The 25,063-nt window shown below is 38.5% G+C and overlaps 2 protein-coding genes across 4 annotated transcripts in view; one reads left to right on the top strand and one right to left on the bottom strand.

Moving 5' to 3' along the window:
- Positions 1-8,533, bottom strand: part of p2rx1 (purinergic receptor P2X, ligand-gated ion channel, 1) — a 31,472-nt gene extending 22,939 nt beyond the window's left edge. For all 3 annotated transcript variants that reach the window (XM_053485839.1, XM_053485840.1, XM_053485841.1), the window contains exon 1: positions 8,288-8,533. In XM_053485839.1, the coding sequence (XP_053341814.1) occupies positions 8,288-8,424 (137 nt within the window). In that variant the 5' untranslated portion in view covers positions 8,425-8,533. The remainder of the gene's footprint in view (positions 1-8,287) is intronic.
- Positions 8,534-23,240: 14,707 nt separating this feature from the next.
- si:dkey-220k22.1 (multiple epidermal growth factor-like domains protein 9) overlaps positions 23,241-25,063 on the top strand; it is a 118,589-nt gene continuing 116,766 nt past the window's right edge. The window contains exon 1 of the mRNA XM_053485772.1: positions 23,241-23,836. Within this exon, the coding sequence (XP_053341747.1) occupies positions 23,392-23,836 (445 nt within the window). The 5' untranslated portion in view covers positions 23,241-23,391. The remainder of the gene's footprint in view (positions 23,837-25,063) is intronic.

The following is a 25,063-nucleotide window of genomic DNA, read 5'->3' as shown; positions in this document are numbered from 1 at the left end:
ATGTTCCAATACATGATTTTAGGGTAATTTATTACTCCTTATTATCCAGTTATGCATCAAGAACATAAAGAATTGTCATAACTTCTAAGCATTCAACTCCAATGCACACAAGAGCACACATGTCCAAAAATTCATTAAATACTGGTTATTAGCTACAAAACAGTGTCTTGCATAATGATTGAACATGTGGCTGGGTATCTGCAGACAGGCCAGCGTGCCCATGTTGACCCGTGTCCACCTCTATTTTAGACAAATGCATACTTACAGCATTAGATTTTTTTGCTTTCTAATAAGGAATTACATACAGTATAATCACCACATTTTGATCAGTTAGACCAGATGCAGTCCGAGTCCCAAGCCCGGATAAAATGGGAGGGTTGCGCCAGGAAAGGTATCTGGTATAAAACCTGTGCCAAGTTGTGTGCGGATCGGACGGACCTCTGTTGCAACTCCTCGACAGGAGCAAAGAGCAATTCTAAGAATAGCAACAACAACCACAATTCGTCAGTAGCTGAGTTAATGGTCCTTACTTTATTGTTCTCTTTTGACACATATCAATTACAATCCACCAACCAGTGAGAACCTTTATGAAGCCAGTCCTGGCCTATAGGCCATACTGTATGTTTGACATTTCCGGATCAAAACAATGAACACCCATCAGCCATAACACCGTGTCCCCAAATGACCCTGACCTGATAAGGCATGATTCTACAAGACCTCAAAAGGTGTGCCGTGGTTTCTGGCCCCAGGATGTTATCAGCAGATTCTGTAAACTGCTGTGAGGTGGGACCTTCATGAAGCAGACTCCGTAGTCAAGGACATTCCAAAGATGTTAAGTCAGATTGAGATCTCTGGAATTTGAAGGCCAAACGAACACCTTCAAATCTTTATCACATTTCTCAATCCCTTCCTGAACAATTTTTTGTAGTGTGGTAGGGCGCATTATCCTGCTGTTAGAGAATGCTGTTGCCATGAAGAGTACTTGATCTTCATTAATATCTAGGCAAGGGCTACATGTTAAATTAACATTGACATGAATGCTGGGATTCCCAAGTTTTCCCAGTAGAACATCGACCAGAGCATCGCACGGCCTCCGCCAGCAAGCCTTCTTCACATTGTGCATGCTGGGGCCATCTCTTACCTCAGTTAAGCATGCACAACCCATAGCCAATCACATGATGCCAAAGAAAATGTGAACAATCAAACCAGACCAACTTTTTTACATTGTGTGACACGGGTCACCAGGGGCATGCTGACCAGTCTGCAGCTACACAACCCTATACACAGCAAGCAGTAATACACGGTGCGGTCTGACAGACCCTTCTATCATCGCAAGCAGTAACTTAATTCAGCAATTCGTTTCCATGGGACTGAAACACTGAATACCAGGAACAACCCATATGACCAGATTTTCAGCATTGTTCTACAATATAGAAATACTAAAAAATCAAGAAAAACCTTTGAATCGGTAGGTGTGTCCAAAGTTTTGACCGGTATTGTACGTCAGAACCACATCCAGTACCGAGTTCCAGTGCGAACACCTCCAGTGTTGGAACTCATGGACCCATCATGCCCAGGTAATCAATGGAAATCATTGCTCCAGCTCGAGTTTGGACTGCTTTGTGTATTTATTTTATGTTTATCACCGAGTGAGAGTTTACATTCGATCCAGGACCTGGAAAAGGCAATATTGATTTTGTCAAGCACATCATGTCAAGTGTTCTCCACCCTATCTTTGTTTTTTCAATGTCTAGAAGAGAAAGTATCGCAGCAGTCATGTTTGCACAGATTCAACCTTGTTTGGTAAAGTCTACAATTGTCAATAATGAATCCGAATGAATTGACACTGGGAACGGTGACATTGCATAAGATATATAGTATATATAATGGCAGTGTGTAGCAATGATGCTTTTGATTAAAAATAATAATAATTGTGTCCAATTATTGTATTATACTGGCAGTAGATTTTCACAAAATCTTTGATCCGAATGTATTAGAATAAAATACCAGCATGTTTCTTATCTTAAACGGTTTGTGTTATCTGATCTGTACCGGTCTAACCATTACTCAATACTGCTGAGAAATTTGTCCAACTTTGAGCAAGCGAAGATGATTTGCCTAAACTTTGTTTGACTGTGTGTTAATGAGTCATAAGAAATGATAATGATGCAAATTCTAATAACACCACGGGCATTTACTTTAAATCTAAAATACATTTTGCAAACTGCTATGAACTTCTCTGTGCACGCCTATGTTGCTTTATTACTTTATAGAGGAAATCCCCCATAGAAGGTATCTGCAGTATCTCCATGCCTACCATGCCTATCTAGTCAACTCATAAAATTACTGTTTGAACAGTATGAACAGTTGGAGAGCAACATGAGATATACTGTACTGTACTGTAGTAAGTTTTTTTTTTCTCAAATGAAGCAAGAGGTATTGTAAAGTGATAGATACTCCTTTATGCATGTTTTATTTAATCGAAAAACGTGGAAAACAATGAATGACTGGGTGAAGTAATGTGGCCTGATGTTAATCAGACTTCCCACCCCAAAGCAAGGGTTCGAGTCCTGCCTTGGGTCTGTGTGTTCTCTCCGTGCTTGGTGGGTTTCCTCCGGGTACTCCGGTTTCCTTCCACAGTCCAAAGACATGCAGATTAGGCTAATTGGCGTCCCCTGATTGCTCGTAGTGTGTGTGCGTGTTTGTGTGTGTGTGCCCTGAAACAGTTGTTTCACTGGGGCGGTGGTGGCTCAGTGTGTTAAGACTCGGATCTGAGTTACTGATCGTATAGCCAGTGGTTTGAGCCCCAGCTCTATCAAGTTGCTGCTGTTGGGTCCTTGATCAAGGCCCTTAACCCTGTCATCCAAATGTGCATGGTATAATGGCGGACCTTGTGCTTTAACCCCAGCCCACTAACAAAAGATTAATTATGTGAAGAAAGAAGAATTTCTCTATACAGAAATGTATATGTGATGAATAAAGGCTGAACTTAACTTTAGCTATTTTTTTTTTTACCATTTCCTTCTGTTGAATCACTAAGAAAAGCAATCTCATGTCTTCGGACCTGAAGTCAAAGCTACAGTATATTTCAAAGTTAAAGCTCTGACACTAGAGACTCCTTCTCAAAGGAGTCTGCATATCAATAAAAAAAAATTTTGTCACATCTGTTTCAGTGGAACATCAGCCATACAAGGCCTTGGGTGAGCAAGGGATTTTATATACAGTACTGTGCAAAAGTCTTGAGTTTCATTTCACCCCTCATTTCTTCATACTTTGCTTAAAAAGGGACTTTCTTGTATTTTTATTGTAGTCTAGAGGAATAGTTCTCCAGGCTTCCTAAAGGAAGTTGTTACATTTTTGGTCTCATTTTCAGGCCAGTTCTTGTAACTGAAGTTTCAGAGAAATGTTTTAGTTAACATTTCTTATTAAGTCAGGGGTAGCGTGCAGTTTGAAAAAAAAAAAGCGGGTGGCGTAGTAAAGGATGTGTCAAACAATGTAATCACATCACAGGTCAGATCCCTGGGTGCATGTATAGGTTTGGAATTTAAGCCTGCATTATACAGGATTTCTGCTGCAGTGTGTGTGTGTGTGTGTGTTTGTGTGTGTGTGTGTGTGTGTTCGTGTTTAGTATTACAGTAAATGCTATGAGGTGTCAGATCAAACACGACACTGTTTCCAAAATAGGCTCAGTTTTTTTGAGACCTCATGATGTATCTCTTAAGATAGGATACAGATAAAGATGTGACAGAGTAAGTCTTTAAAAAAGTAATTTAGCCAAACCTGTTATCTATTTGCGGCAAGATGGTGTAGTGGTTAGCACTGTCGCTTTGCACCTTCGGGTTCGGTTCCCACCTCATGGTTTGTGTGCAAGTGTGAATGATTGGCACCTCGTCCAGGGTATACCCCGTCTTGTCCCCTGAATCTCCTGGAATAGGCTTCAGGCCCCCCGCGACGATGTATACAGGATAAAGCAGTGTTTAAGACAATGAGTGTTCATTTTTTAATTGAGGTGTTTCAATCCCCAATGAAGGGCAATCTCAATGCTACAGCATACCAAGACATATTAGACAATGCTATGCTTCCAATGGGGAAGGTCAGTTTCTATTCCAACATGACTGAGCCCCAGTGCACAAAGCAACAACTATAAAGACATGGTTTGATGAGTTCTGTGTGGAAGAACTTGACTGGCCCCAGCACAGAGCCCTGTGACCTCAACCCCATTGGGCACCTTTGGTATGACCTGGAACAGAGATTGTGAGCCAGGCCTTCTCGTCCAGCATCAGTGCCTGACCTACGGAATGAATGGGTGCGAATTCCCACAAACACTCAAAAATGTTGTGGACAGCTTCCCAAAAAGAGTGGAAGTTGTTATTGCTGCGAAATGGGGACCAACTTCGAATTGCAGTGTAAGTGTTTGGATACAATGTCACTGCAGGTTTAGTCAAAAACGTTTGTCCATATCTACCAGTGTAACTACGTGATAAATAATCCAGGCTTCAACATGTTTCCTTTCTTATGATTTAATTGTTTAATTTCTTTAAGAATTTTTGTCGTGTAACTGCTTTTTACATCAATACTGACAAAAACTTACAGGCCGGCATAGACAATTTTTTGTCACGTCAGTTCAAGTGCTTGTGTTTCTGCTAATGTACCTCTCACTCTGTCTGCCTCTATATCAGTACGCTTCACACTCTTTAAACAGATCATTGCCTTCCTGAACGGTTGGTTAAGATAGCAGCAAATGTGGCGTTTGTACAGTACATGAACGGTACCTCACAACACAGCAACTTCTCTTCTTTTTGCCTGTTACATCCACTTTTGTAAATAATCCTAGTCATTATGAGCACATGTTTTTTTTTTTTGTGAAAAAAAAAAAAAAATCCAGTCATATCCCTTAATGCATTAAATTTTTTCAGGCAAGGCTGATCACACATACTCTACTCTACAGTATCTGTAAAATACCGCCTTATACAATGGTTACTGTATGGTTACATTCAGGACAACATAAAACAATGCTATACTTTTTAGGAAGTGTATCATGAAGAAATTTGTTTCTAATCTGTCATAACATGTTGTGTTTCATAAGGGGGGGTCAAAACGAAAAATCAATGGCTGCTCTTTTAAACTTAGAACATGCTGTGAATAGACTCCTTAGAGGCAATTACTTTATCATTTACTTTGATGATCACTTTATCCTGAAACTAAACATGTCTATGAGGATTAGAGCAACTTCTTGCAGAATCTACATATATACAGTATTATACTGCATACTATACTATTATATATATATATATATATATATATATATATATATATATATATATATATATATATATATATATATATATATATATATATATATAATGTGTGTGTGTGTGTGTGTGTGTGTGTGTGTGTGTATCCTGCAAGAAGTTGTGCTAATTCTCAAAAAAATGTTTTGGCCAACACTATGTACTGTATACAGTATATATATATATATATACTACCGGTCAAAAGTTTTAGAACGCCCCAATTTTTCCAGTTTTTTATTGGAAATTATGTAGTTTAATGTCACATTGCACTCTAAAATGAAAGTATAGTACAAATAAGCAATTGGAGAAAAAAAAAATCATCGAATCGACTTATAGACCCAAATGTATCCTAAACTTTTGACTCATCAACAGCTGAACACACTTGTGGCATTCTTTCTACAAAAGAAATCTAATATTCTTCAGAAAGTTCTTCCCATATCTGTTGCAGAAGTTCCCATAAATGTGTGGCACTTGGTAGGTTGTTTTGCTTTCACTCTTCCGTCCAGTTCATCCCAAACCAGCTCGATGGGGTTTAAGTCTGGAGACTGTGCTGGCCACTCCATGTTTTCAAGCTTACCATCTTGTTCTTTTTTTCCTGAGGTAGTTCTGGCATAGCTCGGACTTATGTTTTGGGTCATTATCTTGCTGTAGGATGAACCCCTGACCAACTAGGCGCATACCAGAGGGTACTGCATGGCGCTGGGGAATGCAGTGGCTTTCTTGCTGCAACTCGTCCTGTCAAACCTGCAGCTCGAAGTCTTCTCTTCACAGTTGAAACTGAGACTCGCTTACTACGACCACTATTAAGCTGTGCTTGAAGCTGTTGTCCTGTGAGCCGCCTATCACGCCAGCAGTTAACTCACAGAAACTAGTCCTCTGATGCAGTTGTGGCTCTGGGTCTGCCAGACCTCTTCCTGTCAGAGTTTGCCCCAGTTTCTGAGTGCTTTTTGATTGGAAAGGAAACTGTACTCACTAACACCTTGTCTTTCTTTGCAATTTCTCTGTAGAAAAGACCCACATTTTTAAGTGTTATGATGGTCTGTCTCTCTTCCATTGTTAATTGCCTTTTGCAATGTACAATTAATTCTGCAATGTACATTATTTTTCAGTTTTGAGTAACCTTACCTTTTTTTTTTTTTTAACCTCTGGCAGTTCAAGCTATTCATTGGACTTAAACGACTTAAACTGCAATAAATAACTGGAAAAATTGAGGCGTTCTAAAACGATTGACCAGTAGTGTATATACACTAAATTTATTGCTATACAGTATATATTGAATAATAAAAATTATTTATTATAACATAATATCCATCATACTATTTTTCTTTTTTTGAGGCGTGTATACATTTTATAAAAATCCAGAGATGAAAGTGTAAGTGGATTCTGTTTTTTCTTTTTGATCAGTCTCCTCACTGCTTTATATTGCCACAAAATGGACTTTACCTAAAGGTACCACTATACAGTAGCACTCCATCCGAGCCGATATTATTCGGCTGATGGACAATTTGAGTGCAAAGACAGTATAGACATTTCAACTTCATCAGCTCCTGAAGCTGGAGACGGACGGTAAAGAAGACCATAAAAGCAACATGTCCTCTTGAAAATCCACAATGCATGCATGTAGGAACAAAGGTGCACTGTTTAGATAGGAATACACATAGGCAAATAAATACTGTATAAAGTGCTTGTGCATAAACCTTGCGCGTTACTACAATTTCCCATAAAGCACACACCTGCAGGTACTGTAATACCTACAGTAAATGACTACGACAGAGAGTAATGCGCTGTTTCCTTGTAACTGAGTGGACATGCATCGGCATGCACTCTGAATTCATAACACTAACACACACTTGTCTAAGGAGCGCTTATATGGGTAGCTATTAATGAAAATAAATACGAAGCTTTGAAAAGAATTTTTTAAATATGTTTCGCCCTGAATAGAATGACAATGCTGGGTCTCTTCCTGTATTATGTAACAAACTTGGAGATGCTTTATATTGAGATCGCGGTCCCTGCTTTTGTATGCACTATCGCTCTGTGGTCTGTAGTGGACACCACTATTTGCAAGTCAAAGACTAAAACTAGCCAACTTAAAAAAAAATTTTTTTTTTAAATACAAACTCTTAACTGTGATTGAAAACATATTTAGCAGGTCCAAAAAAATCCAAGTACAATTTCAGTTCAAGTCCAGCCACAAAATAGCCTGAATGTATGGCTCATCGACCCCTGCGGCTATCAGGTGCTGTTCTGTATGTGCAGTCTGGATCAGGATCTGCATGACCAAAACGCTTGAACACAAATTGTTTTATGATTTACAACATAGACAAACAATTGTTCTTCTGTTGCTGGAGTAAAAAATATATATTTATTTAATTCATTCATTGTTTTTATAATAATTTTTGCTCATATCAGTGTAGAGTGCAGTTTGCTTTTTGGAAAAGTAAATACACGCACTTACGTTCAACTGATCTCCTATGGAATGTTCTTATATTCTATTCGTCACATAATTTCTGTCCGTTTTCCGTCTGTCTCCATGTCACGCTATGTTTTTTGACTTTTCAGGAATTACTGTATGACCCTTAACTTTTCAATGCGTACAAAGCATGCCTAAGCTCTCACACAACTGTCTATACCACCTTCAAGCAGCAACTCATCCCTGATGTCATTGTTTATCATTTGCTCTTTCCATGGAATCCGAAGAATCCCATGTGCAGAATGTTTCGAGAGACAGAAAGCACTGCAAAAGCAAATCATTATTAACAGTTCGTATCATGGGAGTTATTTTCTTTCTCTTTGTACTGTAGGATGTTTTACATAACTGAGTAATTTCACTACACTTCATTTGTCATGAAACATTCTTGATGCATATCAGCTCCAAAACAGGCAGAAACATGTAGAGTTACTCAATTACACTATTTAGACTAACTTCGCTCCTTTAAAGGAATTTCACAGGATTTTGAAAAACAAAAAAAAGCAAACAAACTCTCCGCTCTTACCCAATAATGTAAGCCAGTACCCCCAGCTGGAGGATCCTGCAGGCGATTCCCACTTTCGGGTTTCTCACCAGCACCTGCCGAGGGGTCTCATACTCGAAGAAAAAGTCTGCAATAGCTTCTTTGATCCGGCTCCTCATTCTCGCTGGTGCATAAAGGCAGAAGCATAAATTCTACAGTCATAGACTCACTCTTTCCCCAGCTCTCAGAGAGAGAGAGAGTGAGAATGAGTTTGAGTGAGAAGGTGCAGAGGCATTGTGATCGGACTTCCTTCTCCGCTCTCTCTCTCTCTCTCTTTTTCAATCAATCCCCTCCTCCTTTCTTACACAGACTTCCTCTTGCTACTTTAAACACAGTTTTACTCAGTAAACATACACACTCCCACTAGATACATGATATTATCTGATAGATTATTTGATATACATACAATTCAGACTCATCCATGTGGGTCATAATCATATCTCTCACAGGAGACTCCTGAGATCTTCTGAGTAAAGATAACACATCTTTTCAAATCTTTGTCAACAACAAAAGTCCTGAGCCTTTTACTGCCCCACTGTGTATCCTAACCCTGGACTCTCTGGCTATTCTTAAGTTTAAATTCGCCATTTGTGCTTGTGTTTGCTCATCCTGATTTTCCCCGTAATAAGAACAGCCCTTCCCCTTATCGAGCCAGGGATGTGAAGTCATTCGTCTGCATCTTTTCGAACTGCTGTTTACGCACCCTTAGGGGGCGGGGTAACACACCAACTATCCTCTTCCTGTTGTGTGGCTCACAGATGACCATCATCTGTTCTGCCTCCCCAGAGATTTTTCTTTTCAATTTGGTCAAAATGATATGTGCATCAGGCTGCACACATAATAATTATACTACTGTATAATGCATTTGCACTGTTTGAACAACAGAGGTACTGGAACGATCTGCACATCTTGAATATTAAAATCATATATACAGAGATGACCAAAAATATACACACACTTCAACATGAACAATACATGCCTGTCTTCTGGCGGTCACATGATCCACAACGATGGTGCGACTACTGACTTCATCTTTAGAGGAGATATAATACTACACAATGCTGTCAGAATTCAAGTCATGTTTTAAAAAAGGGCTGGTGAAGTGTGTGTACTGTTTTTGGGCCCCTGTGTATAAAGCACAGTCTGGTCATAGAGACGGCGATATCCGATTATGAAATCCGATTGCCTGATAACTCGGTATTATAGCTGTATTACAGTATGTACTAATGCACATTATACAACATTGGACAAGAGGCATTCCACAAGTGCTGATATAGAGCATAACAGCACTTGGATGTTTAGCTTTATGCAGTACTCCGCATTACAGGTAGGCACTCCGCACAAAGTAGGCTGGTACATTCTGCAGCACTGTGCCTGCCAAAACCCACATTCAAAACGCAGTCACAGTAGTTCCTTTAGCAGGAAAATACATCGCATCTCATTGTCATCTTAAACATAGTAATTGTCTCTTTAGTAATTGTTTCTACATCATACAGGAGGCGTGCAATGGTTGGGTCAGGTGTAGCTCAATGCTTAAGGCATCAGACTATGGTTTGTAAGGTGCCAGGATCAAGTCCCACGACCACCAAGTTGTCCCTGTTGGGCCCTTAACCCTAAAAAAACTGCTCAGATGTATGATGAATTACCTTTCAACCATCCATGTTGTTAAGCTACAAAGCTAATCAGCTTCAAACCTGAATCCCAAATCCCTTTTTAACCCCTGAATAAGCACACTACTCGGTGTGTGGAATATGGGGTTTTGCACTCTACATAGCCCATGTAACACTATTTTGGATTTAACCCTGGAGGTTAAATGATATTCTGAAGTGGAATAAGTGGAAATATAAAGTAAACCGTATAAATTTCTCAGGACCGTTCACTACAGAAAAATTAACAAGCTAACGAAGAAGCCTAATCATTTTGTAAATGTGCAAACAAGAGCGGCAAAGCGACAGTGCGACAAACATGACATTACAATACTCTATGGTGTTGATGTGATGAGTTGAGGTAGTGGGAGAAGAAACAGTAAATGGGTGTGTAAAAGGATGTGTGTGCCCGAATGCTTCGGTACCTTTTTCCAAATGGCAGGAGGGTAAAGAGTAAGTGTGAGGGGTGTCCCCAATCAGCCACAATGCTGGTGGCTTTGCGGATGCAGCGTGTGGTGTAGATGTCTTCAATAAAGGGGAGAGAAACCCCGATGATTTTCTCCGCTGTCCTCACTATCCGCTGTAGGGTCTTAAGGTCCAAGATGGCACAATTCCCAAACCAGACAGTAATGCAGCCGCTCAGGATGCTCTCGATAGTCCCTCTGTAGAAGTTGGTCAGGATCGGTGGTGGAAGCTGGGCCTTCCTCAGCCTTCCCAAGAAGAATAGATGGTATTGGACTTTCTTGTGCAGAGAGCTGGTTTTAAGGGACGAGGTGAGGTTCTTCTCCAGGTGGACATCCAGAAATCTGGTGCTGTTGACAATCTCCACGGAGGAGCCGTTGATGCTCAGCAGGGAATGGTCGCTTCGTATCCTCCTAAAGTCAAAAACCATCTCCTTTGTCTTATTGACATTCTGAGACAGGTTGTTGTCTTTACACCAGTCCCTTAGGCTCCGCACTTCCTCTGCTGACTTGTCATTCTTGCTAATGAGACCCACCACGGTCCTGTCATCAGCAAACTTAATGATGTGATTCGAACTGTGTGTTGCTACACAGTCGTGAGTCAGCAGTGTGAACAGCAGGGGACTGAGTACACAGCCTTGGGGGGCCCCAGTACTCAGTGTGGTGGTGCTGGAGGTGCAGTTCTACTGACTTTAGCTGACTTTGGAGTGCTATTTCTGCTACAGAACTTAATATGTTCGAGTTAAACATCATATTTGGAAACTTTTTTTTTTATAGATTCCTACGATAAGATGAGAATGTAGAAATGTTCCATAATAAAGACTTCATCACATTGATTCTCAAGCATCTCACTTACTTTTTGTCTGTCAAATGACCTTGGTTAGATATGTTGAAAATTGTGAGTCCAAAATTTCTCCTCACTCTGGTTATATAACGAGTTTTTAATAGCTTTTAGAATTAATAATCTTCATAATCATAATTCTGGATATAATCTCCTTGCTTTTCAATAAATTTTTCTCTGCCAACAAACTTTGGTATTTCTTCATCTAGGAAACTTTGATCTAGGAAACTGTTCAGAGCAACTCTTAGTAAGGAAAGTGCAAAAAAAAAATTTATTAAGAAGGTGTGGTCGACCCTGTTGCGAGGCATAATGAAGCAATTCAATTGTGAAATTTGTGAAAATATGTGATAATAGACAGTGAAATCGTAATGTTTGTATATAAAGAAATTGTATAATCATGACTACAGGCTACTTTATGCAAAGAGTCTGTTATAGGCTAAATATCTTAAAGTTAATTAACACAGACAAATATTAAAAATGAGCCTACTTTTAAAGAAACCAATTTCCAAACAGTATTTACTGTATTTAAGTAGCCAACAATCCAAGAGAGATGGAAGTAAGTAAAACAAGAAGAAAACCAAATTGGACAGAAGAGCAGTGTTCACTTTTAGCTTTACGTTCAGTGTTTGTAAATCCTTTTTAGCTTTACTAAAATTGAGTTCTAAATTTAAGGGGAAATTCTAAGAAAATGTCATGATTCTAAGAATTTACATAAATAAATTATTTCAATATACTTATACTGATTAACCGCATTTACTAAATTTCAATACTGTATGTGCATGAATAGTTTAAAACAATCACAATCCACTTTGTTAGTTCTACGGCGCCCATATAGTGTATATGCACATCCTCAGTCCATGACAGATACATTATAAAGATAATTACCATAAGGCCACAAATGCAAAAGAGCATTTAAATGTTGGGACACACTCAAGTCAAGGTAAAAGGTTATGCATGGCATCGCTTTTTGCAATATCACCACAATCAAACAGTCCTTTTCCCCAGAAAAGCAATCAAACGGAAGGAATTTGATCAGTATCTGTGTGAGCGTCAGTCTTAACGTGTTGTGTCAGAAAAGCCTGAGGACTTTTGTTCTTCTTAGACTAAGTAATTCACTGGGACAATGAATGGAGTAAATTGTAACAAGAATGTAACAAGAAATCTAGCATGTTATATTCTTTTAAAATCTTTTCTACCATTGTAGAAAAAAAGTTTCTTCATCTTCAATTAGCACAAATATGTGAATCAAACCAATTATATATCATATATTTTAACAATCTCAGTCAAATCAACATGAAAAGAGTAAAAGGTTAGGGTCAAAATGTTCTTAGGGAAGTAAGTTAAGACATAGGGCTGACAGAAAGAGGAATTTATTCCAGAAGACGAGTAAGGTCAGGGAACAAGTTAAGACCAAACCGTCTGCTCTAAGCTGCTGAGTTGAGCAAAAAGCAGGAAAAACGTTCCAGATGGACTAACTTCCCCTTTTTACAGCAAATGAATAGTATTAAATCACTCACCAGAATTGTTATCATAATCACAGTTGACGTGGGATTAGGCTGATATAAGGACTGTTCGATGACGAGTCCTCATCGAAGGGAATCAGTTAACCCTTGTGTGGTGTTCAGGTCTGTGAGACATGTTTGAATTTTTTATCAAAAGAAAAATTATACAATTAATTATTTTTTTCAGACTCATTGGCCATGGCTCATTTTCTGACTCTGTGTGTGTGTGTGTGTGTGTGTGTGTGAGAGAGAGAGAGAGAGAGAGAGAGAGAGAGAGTGCGAATTTTATGTTTTGGCCCTGTCGTCCCGCGCAAGGTTGCAAACATTGTCATACAACATTGTGGCACAATTCAAGCACCAACACTTGTCTGCTTTAACATTCCTGCACACTTTACCCTCTGTCTTGTGGGAACCAATCATTATTTGCTTCTGTTATATTGCATTTTTAATATCCCAAATTGGGGATCTCATGCAATAAGTACAGTGAAACCTCGGATTGCAAGTAACACGGTTTGCAAACGTTCCGCAAGACAAGCAAAAAAAATTTTATTCTTTTTTGTGTTGGAAAACGAACAAGTTTTGGTTTACGAGAACCAAGTATCATGTATCACGCATGCGCTATTTGTTTTGACGCTGAGCGTCACATGATCACAACTGAGCCAACAGAATTTTGGGTAATCGTCTCCCCTGCCGCGTTTACGCATGAGTTTACTGTTTTCTATAACACTTAAACCCCTACTATTACTCCTAAACTCCTAAATGTTTTACGTCGGATGCCCTTCCTGACACAACCCTCTGCATTTATCCAGACTTTGGACTGGCACAAGAAGATGCTGGATTGCGCCCCCCTGTGGTTAATTATTTTTATTTTATAATTTTTTGGGGGTTGTGGAATAAATAATTTGAGTTTCCATTATTTCTTATGGCAAAATTCGTTTTTGGTTTACGAGTGTTTTGAAATACGAGCGAATTAAGCTCGTAATCCAAGGTTACACTGTATAGCTTTGTGGTTCCTTATCACAACTTATGAAGATGGCCAAAAGATTTGCTGTTTAGAAGACATTGCAATTGAATTTGGAAGGGAGGGAACATTCAGAGTCCCCTGACAGGAGTCTGACAGTGACCTTTAAGGAAAAGGTTGAGACTGAGTATCACCCAGTACCAAAACGAAGACAAGATGCAGAACCAGGCCATCAGCAGCCAGTTCCAGAACTGAGCAGATGGTTTAATGGTCTTCCTGCCCAAAAAATGTGCCACCCTGCATGGTTGCTAATGTGATAAAAATGCACCCAGGGCCAACAGGGATGGCAGTTACTTATGTGCCGGACATCAAGTCTTCTTTTGAGATTTTCGTTCCAGATTCAATCCAGAATTCTTTTCAGGATTGCAATAATTTAGAAGGAAGGCATGTTTTTTGGATCACCCACTTTTTTTGCCCACTTTGATGTTTTCAGATCCGAGGAGGAATCCACAGAATCCCAGTAGGATGCATAAACTGGCAGAGAACATTTCCATCCAACAATGTCCCTTATAAACTTCCATATAATTTTCATGATTATCCACTTTTATGAAGTACATATACACCACATACACAGTAAATCTCATGTGTTGTATATGCTGGTATGAAAAGAGAATGTGTTCAGTGGGGCTGATGTGTTGGCTAGACTGACATGGGTTAGCTTGTGTTATGTGAAATGACCTGAAAGGGTTAAACTTCTAATTAGGTTCAGATAAAACAAATGCGTAGGTGCTTATTTTTCGTAAATCTTCTGATTTTTTTCACTCACGTTAATAATTTATCTTTTTTTTATTACAATTTTTTTTAAAAATAGCACTTTAATTTATCCTGTAAATGTGATGTAACAAAGGTAAAGGGCAAATATTAACCAAATATCCTGTGTATATTGCTTATAATCAGGATGAAGTAAACATCAGTTGAGTATTTTAACCTAAAATCGATTAACTGTGTTGAATTAAAAACTACAAAATGCAGTGGGTCCACCAGACCCAGAACACTGGCTGAGGAACAAAAATATGAAAACCACAGCAGAGAAAAATAGGTGAGCTGCCCGCTATACTTTAAAGGTCAGATGATACGAAAATAAAAAATGTCATATTCATGTTGATTAGTAGACTTAGTTACACTCCAGTAATTCTCAGAGTGTAAAGGCCCAGCACAGGGCAATAAGAGAAGGAACTCAGACGCCTAAAGTACTTTTACATTGTGGTAGAAGGTTAAGAGTTAAGAGGAAGATCGGAGTGACATGAAGTCATCTGATGGGATGTCACAGAGAATCAGGTCAAAAAGAGGAACCAAGTCACCCATCAAAAACAAGAAATAAAGTAGACTTTAGCAAAAGATGTGGCCTAGCTCGAGAAGACAACCCACATGGGAATAATTATGAGATTGATAGAAGAGGTGGAAAATAACATAAAAATTAGGAAACTAAATTAATTATAATATAATTAATACATAATTGATGATTGATGTAGATCAGACAAAAAAAAACAAAGAGAAGCAAGACTGTGGTTTTCAGGTCTATAAACCCATGCTGGAAAAAGGAACTAGGTCTTTTCAAAACACACTCTTTTGCTTTTGCACACTTTTGGTTTTGGTACTATGGCCGAGATATACAAAAAAAAAAAAAAAAAAACCAAAATAATTCCAAAACCAAAATAACAAAACTGAAAATAAGATAACAAATTCAAAACCAAAATAACAAAACTGAAAACAAAATAACAAATTCAAAAACAAAATAACAAAACTGAAAACAAAATAATAAATTCAAAAACAAAATAACAAAACTGAAAACAAAATAACAAATTCAAAAACAAAATAACAAATCTGGAAATAAAATTATAGAACTAAAACTTAATAACAAATCCAAAAACAAAAGACCAAAACTGAAAACAACATAACAAATCCAGAAAAAAAAAACTGATTTGGTGTTTTGTTTTTGGATTTGTTATTTTGTTTGCAGATTTGTACTTTTGTTTTTGGATTTGTTATTTTATTTTCTCTAATTTGTTATTTTGTTTTTCGGTTATGTTATTTTGTTTTCGCTTTTGTTGTTTTGTTTCTGGTTTTATTTTGTTTTGCCCTTTTTTTTTTGTTTGGCCCCTTTATCTTTAGACTTCTTGAGGCATCAACATATGTTGATGAATGCTTTCTGTTCGGATTTGTCTGTGTAAAGCACTGTAATAATCCTCGAAATTTCTCACAACACCATGTGCATATAAACCCTTATAATAACTTTAAACATCTTTGTAGGTTTTCGGTTATGTAAGATTATGTTAGGACTAAATATCTCACTGTAACAGTGAAGTTTTGTACTGAGACGGAGAAGAGAAATGTGTTACAGTCCTTTGAGGAGGAGTTATGACCTGATCCGATGTTTGTGCAAATTTCATCAGCCATACTGACTCTGACTTCTGGTTGTGTTTCTATACAAATATGTAAACAATCCTGAAACTGAGATGGAAACTAAGGCAAATGCTGTTTTCATAAAGGAATTGAAATCCAATGCAGCGTTGGAAAAAAAAATGAAAACAGGAGTCAGAAAACTCGGGTGAACAACAAACATTAACATTGGAGGGAATGCAAACATCGTAAACGAGGTAAAATGCAAAGTCAGAAAACTAGAATAACAACACACTTAAATAAGATCTAAAGTCATCACACTCAGGGTTACTTGTGTGTTCCATGTGCGGATGCTGTGTGCAGGTAATTGTGTGCGGTGACTCATTTGGTGACTTTCATTCGGTGACTCCGAGTGTGTCTGTGTGTTCCTCTTCTGATGAAAAAACAGTTTTCCAGTGTTTCATCAACGATGTCCTGAGGGGCACGTCTGGAAGATGCGTCATCATGTGTATCTACAGTACCCCTATTATCCTCCACTCCCTTCATAAACCAGGTTCTTCATTATTAATGCTAAATAATCTCAACTTAAATGCTAAATTGCAAGTGAATAGTAAAGTTTTTGTTTTTGTTTATGGCTGCCAACAAATGATTGTAAGCATTGAAATAATAATATTCTAATCTCCCTCTCCCTCCCTCTCTCTCTCCCTCTCTCTCCCTCTCTCTCTCCCAGTCTTACATTGCAAGCATACAAGAGCTGCTCATCCAGTACTAAAAGAGGGATTGAGTTACCAGAGAACATTAGTAGCAATAATGAACTGTATATAATATACTGTATATAAAGAAATACAAAATTCAAAACAGGTAATATCTTAAGATGATATTTTTGGGTTATTGTTGACATGGAGAGATGTAAGTAAATAACAAAACAAGAGTTTATTTACAATCAAAATGTTTACAGGCTTACAGATTTTTCCACTTCTCAGAAGAAAACAAAGCACTCAATGTCAAAGCATGGCTATAAAATTTAATAAGCATTTAATAACAAACAAATAAATGATAATAATAATAATAATAATAATAATAATAATAATATTTGATAGATGGCACAGTAACATAGTGGTTAGCACTGTGGCCTCGTACCTCCAGGGTCGAAAGTTTAATTTCAGCCTTGGGTTTGTGTGCATGGAGTTTGCATGTTCTCCCCGTGCTTGGTGGGTTTCTTTTGGGTGCTCGGGTTTCCTCCCGCAGTCCAAAGACATGCAGATTAGGCAAATTAGTTTCCAAATTGCCCATAGTGTGTGTGTGTGTGTGTGTGTGTGTGTGTGTGTGTGTGTGTGTGTGTGTGTGTGTGTGTGTGCGTGTGTGTATGGGCCCTGCAATGGATTGGCACACTGTCTTGTGCCCAAAGTCTTCTGGTATAGTATTTATAATAATAATAATAATAATAATAATAATAATAATAATAATACATTTCTTGTTTACTTATGGTCGACACCTTATTTTAAGTGCTTTGCTGAGGGTTTATTTACAAAGCTGACATCTAAACTCATCATTCACATAGATATCAGCTTTTATATGAAATTAAATGAAAGGCAAATCCAAAAGTTGTCAGTGTATTAGGCAAAGTGTAAATACACACACACACACACACACACTTTTTTTATTGCCCATACTGTGTGAATGAGTGTGTGAGTGTGTGTATGTGAGTGTGTGTATTAATTGGCACCCCGTCCATCTATAGTGGCATACAGTAGATGATGAGTGAGTGAGTGGTTGAGTGAGTGAGTGCGATCGGAAGGTTGTTTGTTCAAATCCCAGCATCAATAAACAACCTTGACTGGGATTTTCTTACAGCAAGAATCTTCTTGTTTGGTTGTATTCAGTACTAAGCAGAAGCTCTGATTTTATATATTTTTTCAATATTATATATGATATTGCAGTACTTTACAGTAAATGTGTTTTATGTAAAAAATGTACAGTACAATAATTTACAGTACAGTATATCACCACAAGATGGCGCCAATGATTTATTATTACACACTAGCTCAATCATGACATTCAAAGTCTATCCTTTTCAAACTCAGTACACATGGACACATGACCAGTTATACCCATGTGCTTTAAACCTCTTATTTAAGATGCACTTCCCTCATTGCAGTTATAATAATTTCAGGTATTTTGGGCAAAGTTTTCACTAGATTTTGGATTGTGGTCATGAGGATTTATACCTACTGTACATCAGCCACACATTAGGATTTATACTCATCAGCATTAATAAGATTAGATGTTCATGTTGAACAAGGCCCAGCATGTGGTCGTGTTCCAGATGTGCTGGGTTTTAGATCGGGGCTGTGCGCAGGCCATTAGAGAACTTCGCCTTCATCGTTGGCAAGCCATGTCTTTATGAACTCACTTTGTGCAGTAAAATAGAAATTTTATCAAATAAATCACATATGTGATGGTTGAATGTTCAGATACACATTATATATATTTTTTCCTGGTAGGAACTTTGTGTTAAATTTGTTTCAATTTGTCATTATGTCTAGCTTAGTTCGGGGTTAAAGGTTAAAGCTGAAGGTGCAGCATTTTTCCCCTATTCCCAATAGAGCTTATGTACTGTACATTAACAACAAACTGGACCTTTAAAATCCAAGCCTACTAAGCAGACATTCTAAAAACAATGATATATCAAAGAATCACTTTGATCAAATTATTATTTGTTTTATTTAGCCATTACAGGTAGGAGTCATTCGTAATTCTTTTTTAAAAAAAGATTGCAATGTAAATTATGAAAATAACAGTGTCTGGCAGAAAAAAAAGCAACCATTTTATTGCATTAAGCAATGAAAGCATTAAAGTGAATGGAACTGCACTAAGAATCGTCCAACACACTATTAAAACCTGGAAGGATAGTGGTGAACTGTCAACTTCCTCAAAGAAATATAGTCAGCCGACACCATAAATGACCCTGATTTAAAATCACATAAATGCTTGATGAAGCTGCATTGTAAAAATCGACAGCAGAAATCACAGCAATGTTTAATAGTAAAAGTAAAAGCAGTTCCACACGCACAGTGTGACAAGAGCTCACAGGACTGGCCCTAAACAACAGTGGCGCTATAAGAGACTAATTGTTAGTCGATAGTGAGCCTAACTGGGCAAAAGGCTTTAATTTGCTGGGGAACATAAATATTGGCTTTCGAAACAATGGAAAAAGAACATGTGGTCTAATGAGTTCAGTTTGATTCTATTTCAGAGCAATGAGCGCATCAGGGTACGAAGGAAAGCAGATCAAGCGATGGACCCATCATGTGATCTGGGGTTGCTTCAGTTGGTCAGGTCCAGACTCAGAAATGTTATGTGGCAATAAAATAAAGTCAGCTGATGACCTGCACGTCATTTTTTTTATTTCCCTGATGGCACAGAGTCTTACAGTAAATTGTGAAAGATATATATATATATATATATATATATATATATATATGTATATATATATATATATATATATATATATGTATATATATATATATATATACAGTGGCTTAGTGGTTAGCACTGTTGCCTCACATCTCCAGGGTTAATGGTTTGATTTCCATCTCAGGTCTTTGTGCATGGAGTTTGCATGTTCTCTCCGTGCTTGGCGAGTTTCCTCCAGGTACTCCAGTTTCCTCCCACAGTCCAAAGACAAGCAGATTAGGCCCATTGTCGTTCCTAAATTGCCCGTAGCGTGTGAATGAGCATGTAAGTGTGTGCATGTCTGTGTGCCCTGCCATGGATTGGCACCCTGTCCATGGTGTACCCCACATCATGCAAAAGGTCTTCTGAAATAGGCTCCAGGTTCCCCATGACCTTGTATACAGGATAAATGGTATAGACAATGAATATGTAAGCATATTTTAATTAAATATATTTGTGTATGCAGCAATGTAACAATATGATAATATTAATCAACATAATATTAATCTTAGTGAAATAATATAAAGGTTAAGTGAGAAAAGCAGACAGGACGTAAAACATAGCAGTAAGAGAAGGGTTAGAGTGACCCAGATAAGACAAGATAAGGTGCCAGGTGTCGGACTTGGCCTAATGAAGGATTGAAACAAGTGTTGGATATACGTATACATGTCTAAGTAAAATATAGACAAATATCCAAATGGTAGACGATTACTTTTAGGAATACTGAGTTTAATAAAAGTAGACACAAAAATAAACTAGTATGTGCATCTACCAAATAAAGAGATGCTCATACATGGTCTGTCTCTTGAGAACTGTAGAATAAACCAGGAACAACCAACTGATAGAAAAAACCAAGGGCAAAGCAGGGAGGATAAAATCCTGGAAAAACCAACTAAAACCCAAGGACAGAAGAAATAATCAGGTGACAGACACCAGATAAGCACAAGAAACTAGAAACCAGATAAAAAGAGGGGCTAACGAGGTGTACGGGGAACTATGTAATAAACTATACACTGAAATTAAACTTGAAAGAATCAGAGGAATCTCCCTGCGAGACAGTGTGTGTGTGTGAAGATGGCCATGTGGGCAGACTGGACGGGCAGATAAGAAATAGGAAAAATCAGAGACACAGAGCTAGTCTTGTGAATAAAATATTTTAATAAGAGTAGACAAAGAATAAAAAGGCATATTTACATGGTAATAATATAAAATACAAGAAATAAAAGCCCAACGTAAAATACAAAACATAAGGGGCCAGGGTAAAAGCATCAATAGAAATAAAATTCCTCAGAAGGAACACGGTCTGAACTGCCCTGGGTGTCCGAATCATCCAAAGGGATGAAGTAATCAATGGAGAAGTCGCAGTTGGCTATAAAATAGAAAAAATGCATAAAAACATTGAATGGGGTAAAATAAGGCAAATAAGTAAAATAGTGTAAAGGAGATGCTTACCCATGGCTGGTCTCTTGAGAAATGAAGAACATACCAAAAAAAAAACAAGGAAAAAGCCTTGAAAACAAGCGGCACCCCTATATTTTTATAAAAAGATATGAAAAGTGTAAAGATAATAGAAAATAATTATTAAAGAAGATGTATTATAATGAAGAGAAGTTTTGAGCATAGTAAGAGTCAGATAAGCGCAGGAAGAAGTCAAATAACGAGGTGTAAATATAAAGGGAAAGAGTTATGAGCATGGAGAGGAGTCAGATAGCGAGGTGTATGACATAATGGTACAAGATGAGAGAAATGTAATTTTAATGGAAAAATTAATTGATAAAAACTGAATTATAATGGATTATAATTTTGCTGTGGTCAAACGAGGTGAAGGTACAGGGGAGGAGACTGGAGATCCCCCCCTCTTAGAAACTGTATAAAAGGAGCGTGCTTTTGACTGTGAATTCAGTCTAGACTTGGCACTGCTTTGGTTCTGATCCAAGGCATGGCTAGGCTGGCTCATCTGGGTTCTTATTGCTGCAATAAAAGCCTGACTTACTTCATCCAGCTCTGTGTGGCGTAATCTTCTCTAATTCTTCTTTAATTCTCTTTGTTTATGAATTGTTAACTGATTGATATTTTAAATTAACAGCAACATCAACAGGTGGAAGAATTTTCTCCCACAAATGAATCAATGTGTTAGACAGATTGAGTTTGTGAATTTAAGTCAAACACCTATATCTTCAAAAATGAAACTGCATACAGCTTTTTACAATTATAATATATACTTTTACTTTTACTATTCCAACATTCCTTAGTTCATCTCTTATATACTGTTCATATATTGTTAATGCTAATGCAAGGCCTAATAAAGTGTTGGGGTAAGACAATGTTTTAGAACGACATCAAGTCTCTGGAACTGCATTGATACAGCAGGTACGGTGTTTTCTCAAAAGGTGTTTTGATGATGTGTTGAAGAGTGCTGTTTAACACCAAACGGCAAAAATTTTCAGAGATTGATTGCCAGAACATACCAGTTACACAATGTCCAGTGATCAGACCATTCAGTACACCCTGGAAGCCTGGGGGCGCTGGTGTCCTAGAAAAGCCCACTGCTATCGGCACAAAAATTTTTCATCAGAAGTGATTCAGACACAGTAACTTTAGGATTATTTTCAGTGAACATTTACTCTAAAATGACATTTGGCCAAACTCATGCACTGTTGCCTTGCAGCACCAGGGTTGAGGCAAATGGGGTTTGCAATGCACATATACATAGACATACACACACTTACACACTTTAGCAGGTCAATTAGCCCAATCTGCTTGTCTTTGAACTGTGGGAGGAAACCGGAGTACCCGGAGGAAAACCACCAAGGACATTTATATCCTTTATATCCACCAAATATCCTTTTAGAGTAAATGCTCACTGTAAATAAATCCAAGGTTACTGTGTCTAAATAACTTTTTAATAAAAAAATGTCTGTCCTGATGGGATTGGACTAAGCCACTGTTAAAATCAAAAAGTAAAAATAGAGGCAGCAGGCTAGCTGTTTAGTTCTGCGGCTGCGCACCTCAAGGGTCTGGGTTCAAGTCCCGCCTTGGGGTCTATATGTAAAACATTTTTTTTTTCCTTCTTGGACTGTGGGAGGAAACCCACCAAGCATGGGGAGAACATGCAAATCTGTACAGACCCCAAGGCGGGAATTGTATATACAGTATATATACAGTGGCTTGGTGGTTAGCACTGTTGCCTCACATCTCCAGGGTTAAGGGTTCCATCTCGGGTCTGTATGCATTGAGTTTGCATGTTCTCTCCGTGCTTGGTGAGTTTCCTCCAGGTACTCCGGTTTCCTCCCACAGTCCAAAGACAAGCAGATTAGGCTCATTGTTGTTCCTAAATTGCCCACAGTGTGTAAATAAGCATGTAAGTGTGTGCATGTATGTGTGCCCTGCCATGGATTGTCCAAGGTGTAAATATAAATACACTGAGTGATCCGACTCTTGGAATCGACCCAGTTGATTCCTTGAACTCGGTTCCCAAAATTTCTGCACTCGAACAGTTTCATTGTAGCTTTTCCATTACATTTTTTTTTTCACATGGCTCGCCTGATCCTCGCGCTGTGATTGGTCCGGAGCTCCCTCTGTCTTCCGTCGCGTGCAGGCTCTGATTGGTCAGCGGAGTGTTTGTAGAAGCCGAAAGCGAGAAGAAACTGTCAGTAGTTGGAGCGGAACAGCAGGTCTCGCGGTGTACGGAGTTTAAAGTGTAGACATTTCGTTTCGGGGTTTGTCCTGACCCGGGACCGGACCGGACCGGACTTTCAGCACACGGATTAACGCGGACACCCTTTCACATGGGGAGCTAAAGCGCGCGCTCGGTGCAGAATGTTAGTTTTTCCGCTGTTTGAGTTACTCTTGCTCGCGTGCACGGCTGCCTGGTCTCGTGCACTCCGCTCGCAGGGCAGAAGCGTCGCGAGGCAGGCGCGCGCCGCGTCGGATAGCCGCCCGGAGGTGGTAGGTGTCACGAGCAGCCCGAACCATTTACCCGAGGGGGGGTTCTCAGAGGTGACCCCAGGGGGCAGTTACAGGAGCACCATGGTGACCACCACGGTCGGTGATTTACCCCAAACAACAACAACAACAACAACAACAACAGCGGTTCAGAGCTCGACAAAGCCAAACATTTCATTAACAACTAGTTTCTCATCTCCTAACGTGACTCACCTGCAAAACCAAACTACCACGCCTACGTGGGATTTTACCACCAACACCACCACAACCACCAGCACACCCAGTACACCCAGTACACCCAGCCTTACCACCAAAACAGGTAACTTTTACCAAGCTTCCAATGGACAGTGTTTATTTATTACTGTACTGGTTTATCTTATTTCTACCAGCTCTATCAGTCCAGTCCAGTGCAGTGTGTGTGTGTGTGTGTGTGTTTACACTTCATACTGACTCCAGTCACATTCAGCTCATCACTGCATTAAACCTCAGACTCATTAGAAACCACACAGCAGTCTCCAACCCATTATACATCATACTGTACACTCATGTCCGTACAGTATATCATCAGTTAGTGTTCCTACCCATTGTTGACGATTGAAGAGTTTGTAGAAATAGTCTAAAGTTCAAAGCTAAAAATAATCTGCTGAGCTTTAATGTAATCAGTCATATTATTATTTTTTAGGTTGAAGCCCACTGTCTGCCTGACTGTCTGTACAGCAGAACTCTCTGCCCGACTTATTAATACAAGGAAATGAAATTCTTTAGAGTTAATTATCTTACGCCTTGTTTACATTAAGTTGAACTTCATTTGTTGTCAGCCAAATACACTCCCTGCTCAGCAAAACGACACTCAAAGAGTTAAAATTTATTTGCACTACTTGAGCGCTGTTATTTTATTTAGTTCATGAAAATATGAACTAATCCCAGTAAAAAAATATAAATTTTACTGCTGCTAATTAATATCTATCTGTGCAGGTGTTTGTTTACATTGACCAAGTAGATTATTAAATCTGGCACATAACTGTTCACAACATTGCTTTAATTCAACACTTTTTAATTTCACTTTCAGCGCAGGTTTAAACCTCAGACGTACTGCGAAAGTTTCATTAAAGTTTGTGTGATACTGCGACAAAATCTGTCCGGACAGACATTTTTCTGGTTTTGCATTCCCCAATTTATGAAACGTAAAGATATCATTAAAAGAGTGAGTTCTGACCAATGTACAGACAAAACCTTTCTTTTATCTATTTAGATTCCACTGTCAAAGGGCATGTCGTGAAAATTGAATGCACTTCTGGACCAACAGATTGGTCACAATACACAGGCACAGTTAAGGAATGACTTTTTTTTTTTCGATTCTTGTTCTTTATGTTCACTATTCAGACTTTTTTTTCCCCTTCCCCCTCTGGCTGTAATTTACGTAAATTGGTCTGTCGTGTACTGACACGTCAAGGCGACAGCATGCATTTCTACTTCGAAAGTGGGAAAACTTTACATTGTTTTGTTGTCATGGCAATAATAAATGGCTAAAAGCGAAAGAGCGGAC

This window comes from Clarias gariepinus, chromosome 24 (genome assembly GCF_024256425.1).
Source record: "Clarias gariepinus isolate MV-2021 ecotype Netherlands chromosome 24, CGAR_prim_01v2, whole genome shotgun sequence".
Classification (NCBI taxonomy): Eukaryota; Metazoa; Chordata; class Actinopteri; order Siluriformes; family Clariidae; genus Clarias; species Clarias gariepinus.
This window is presented reverse-complemented; position numbering and strand designations above follow the sequence as displayed.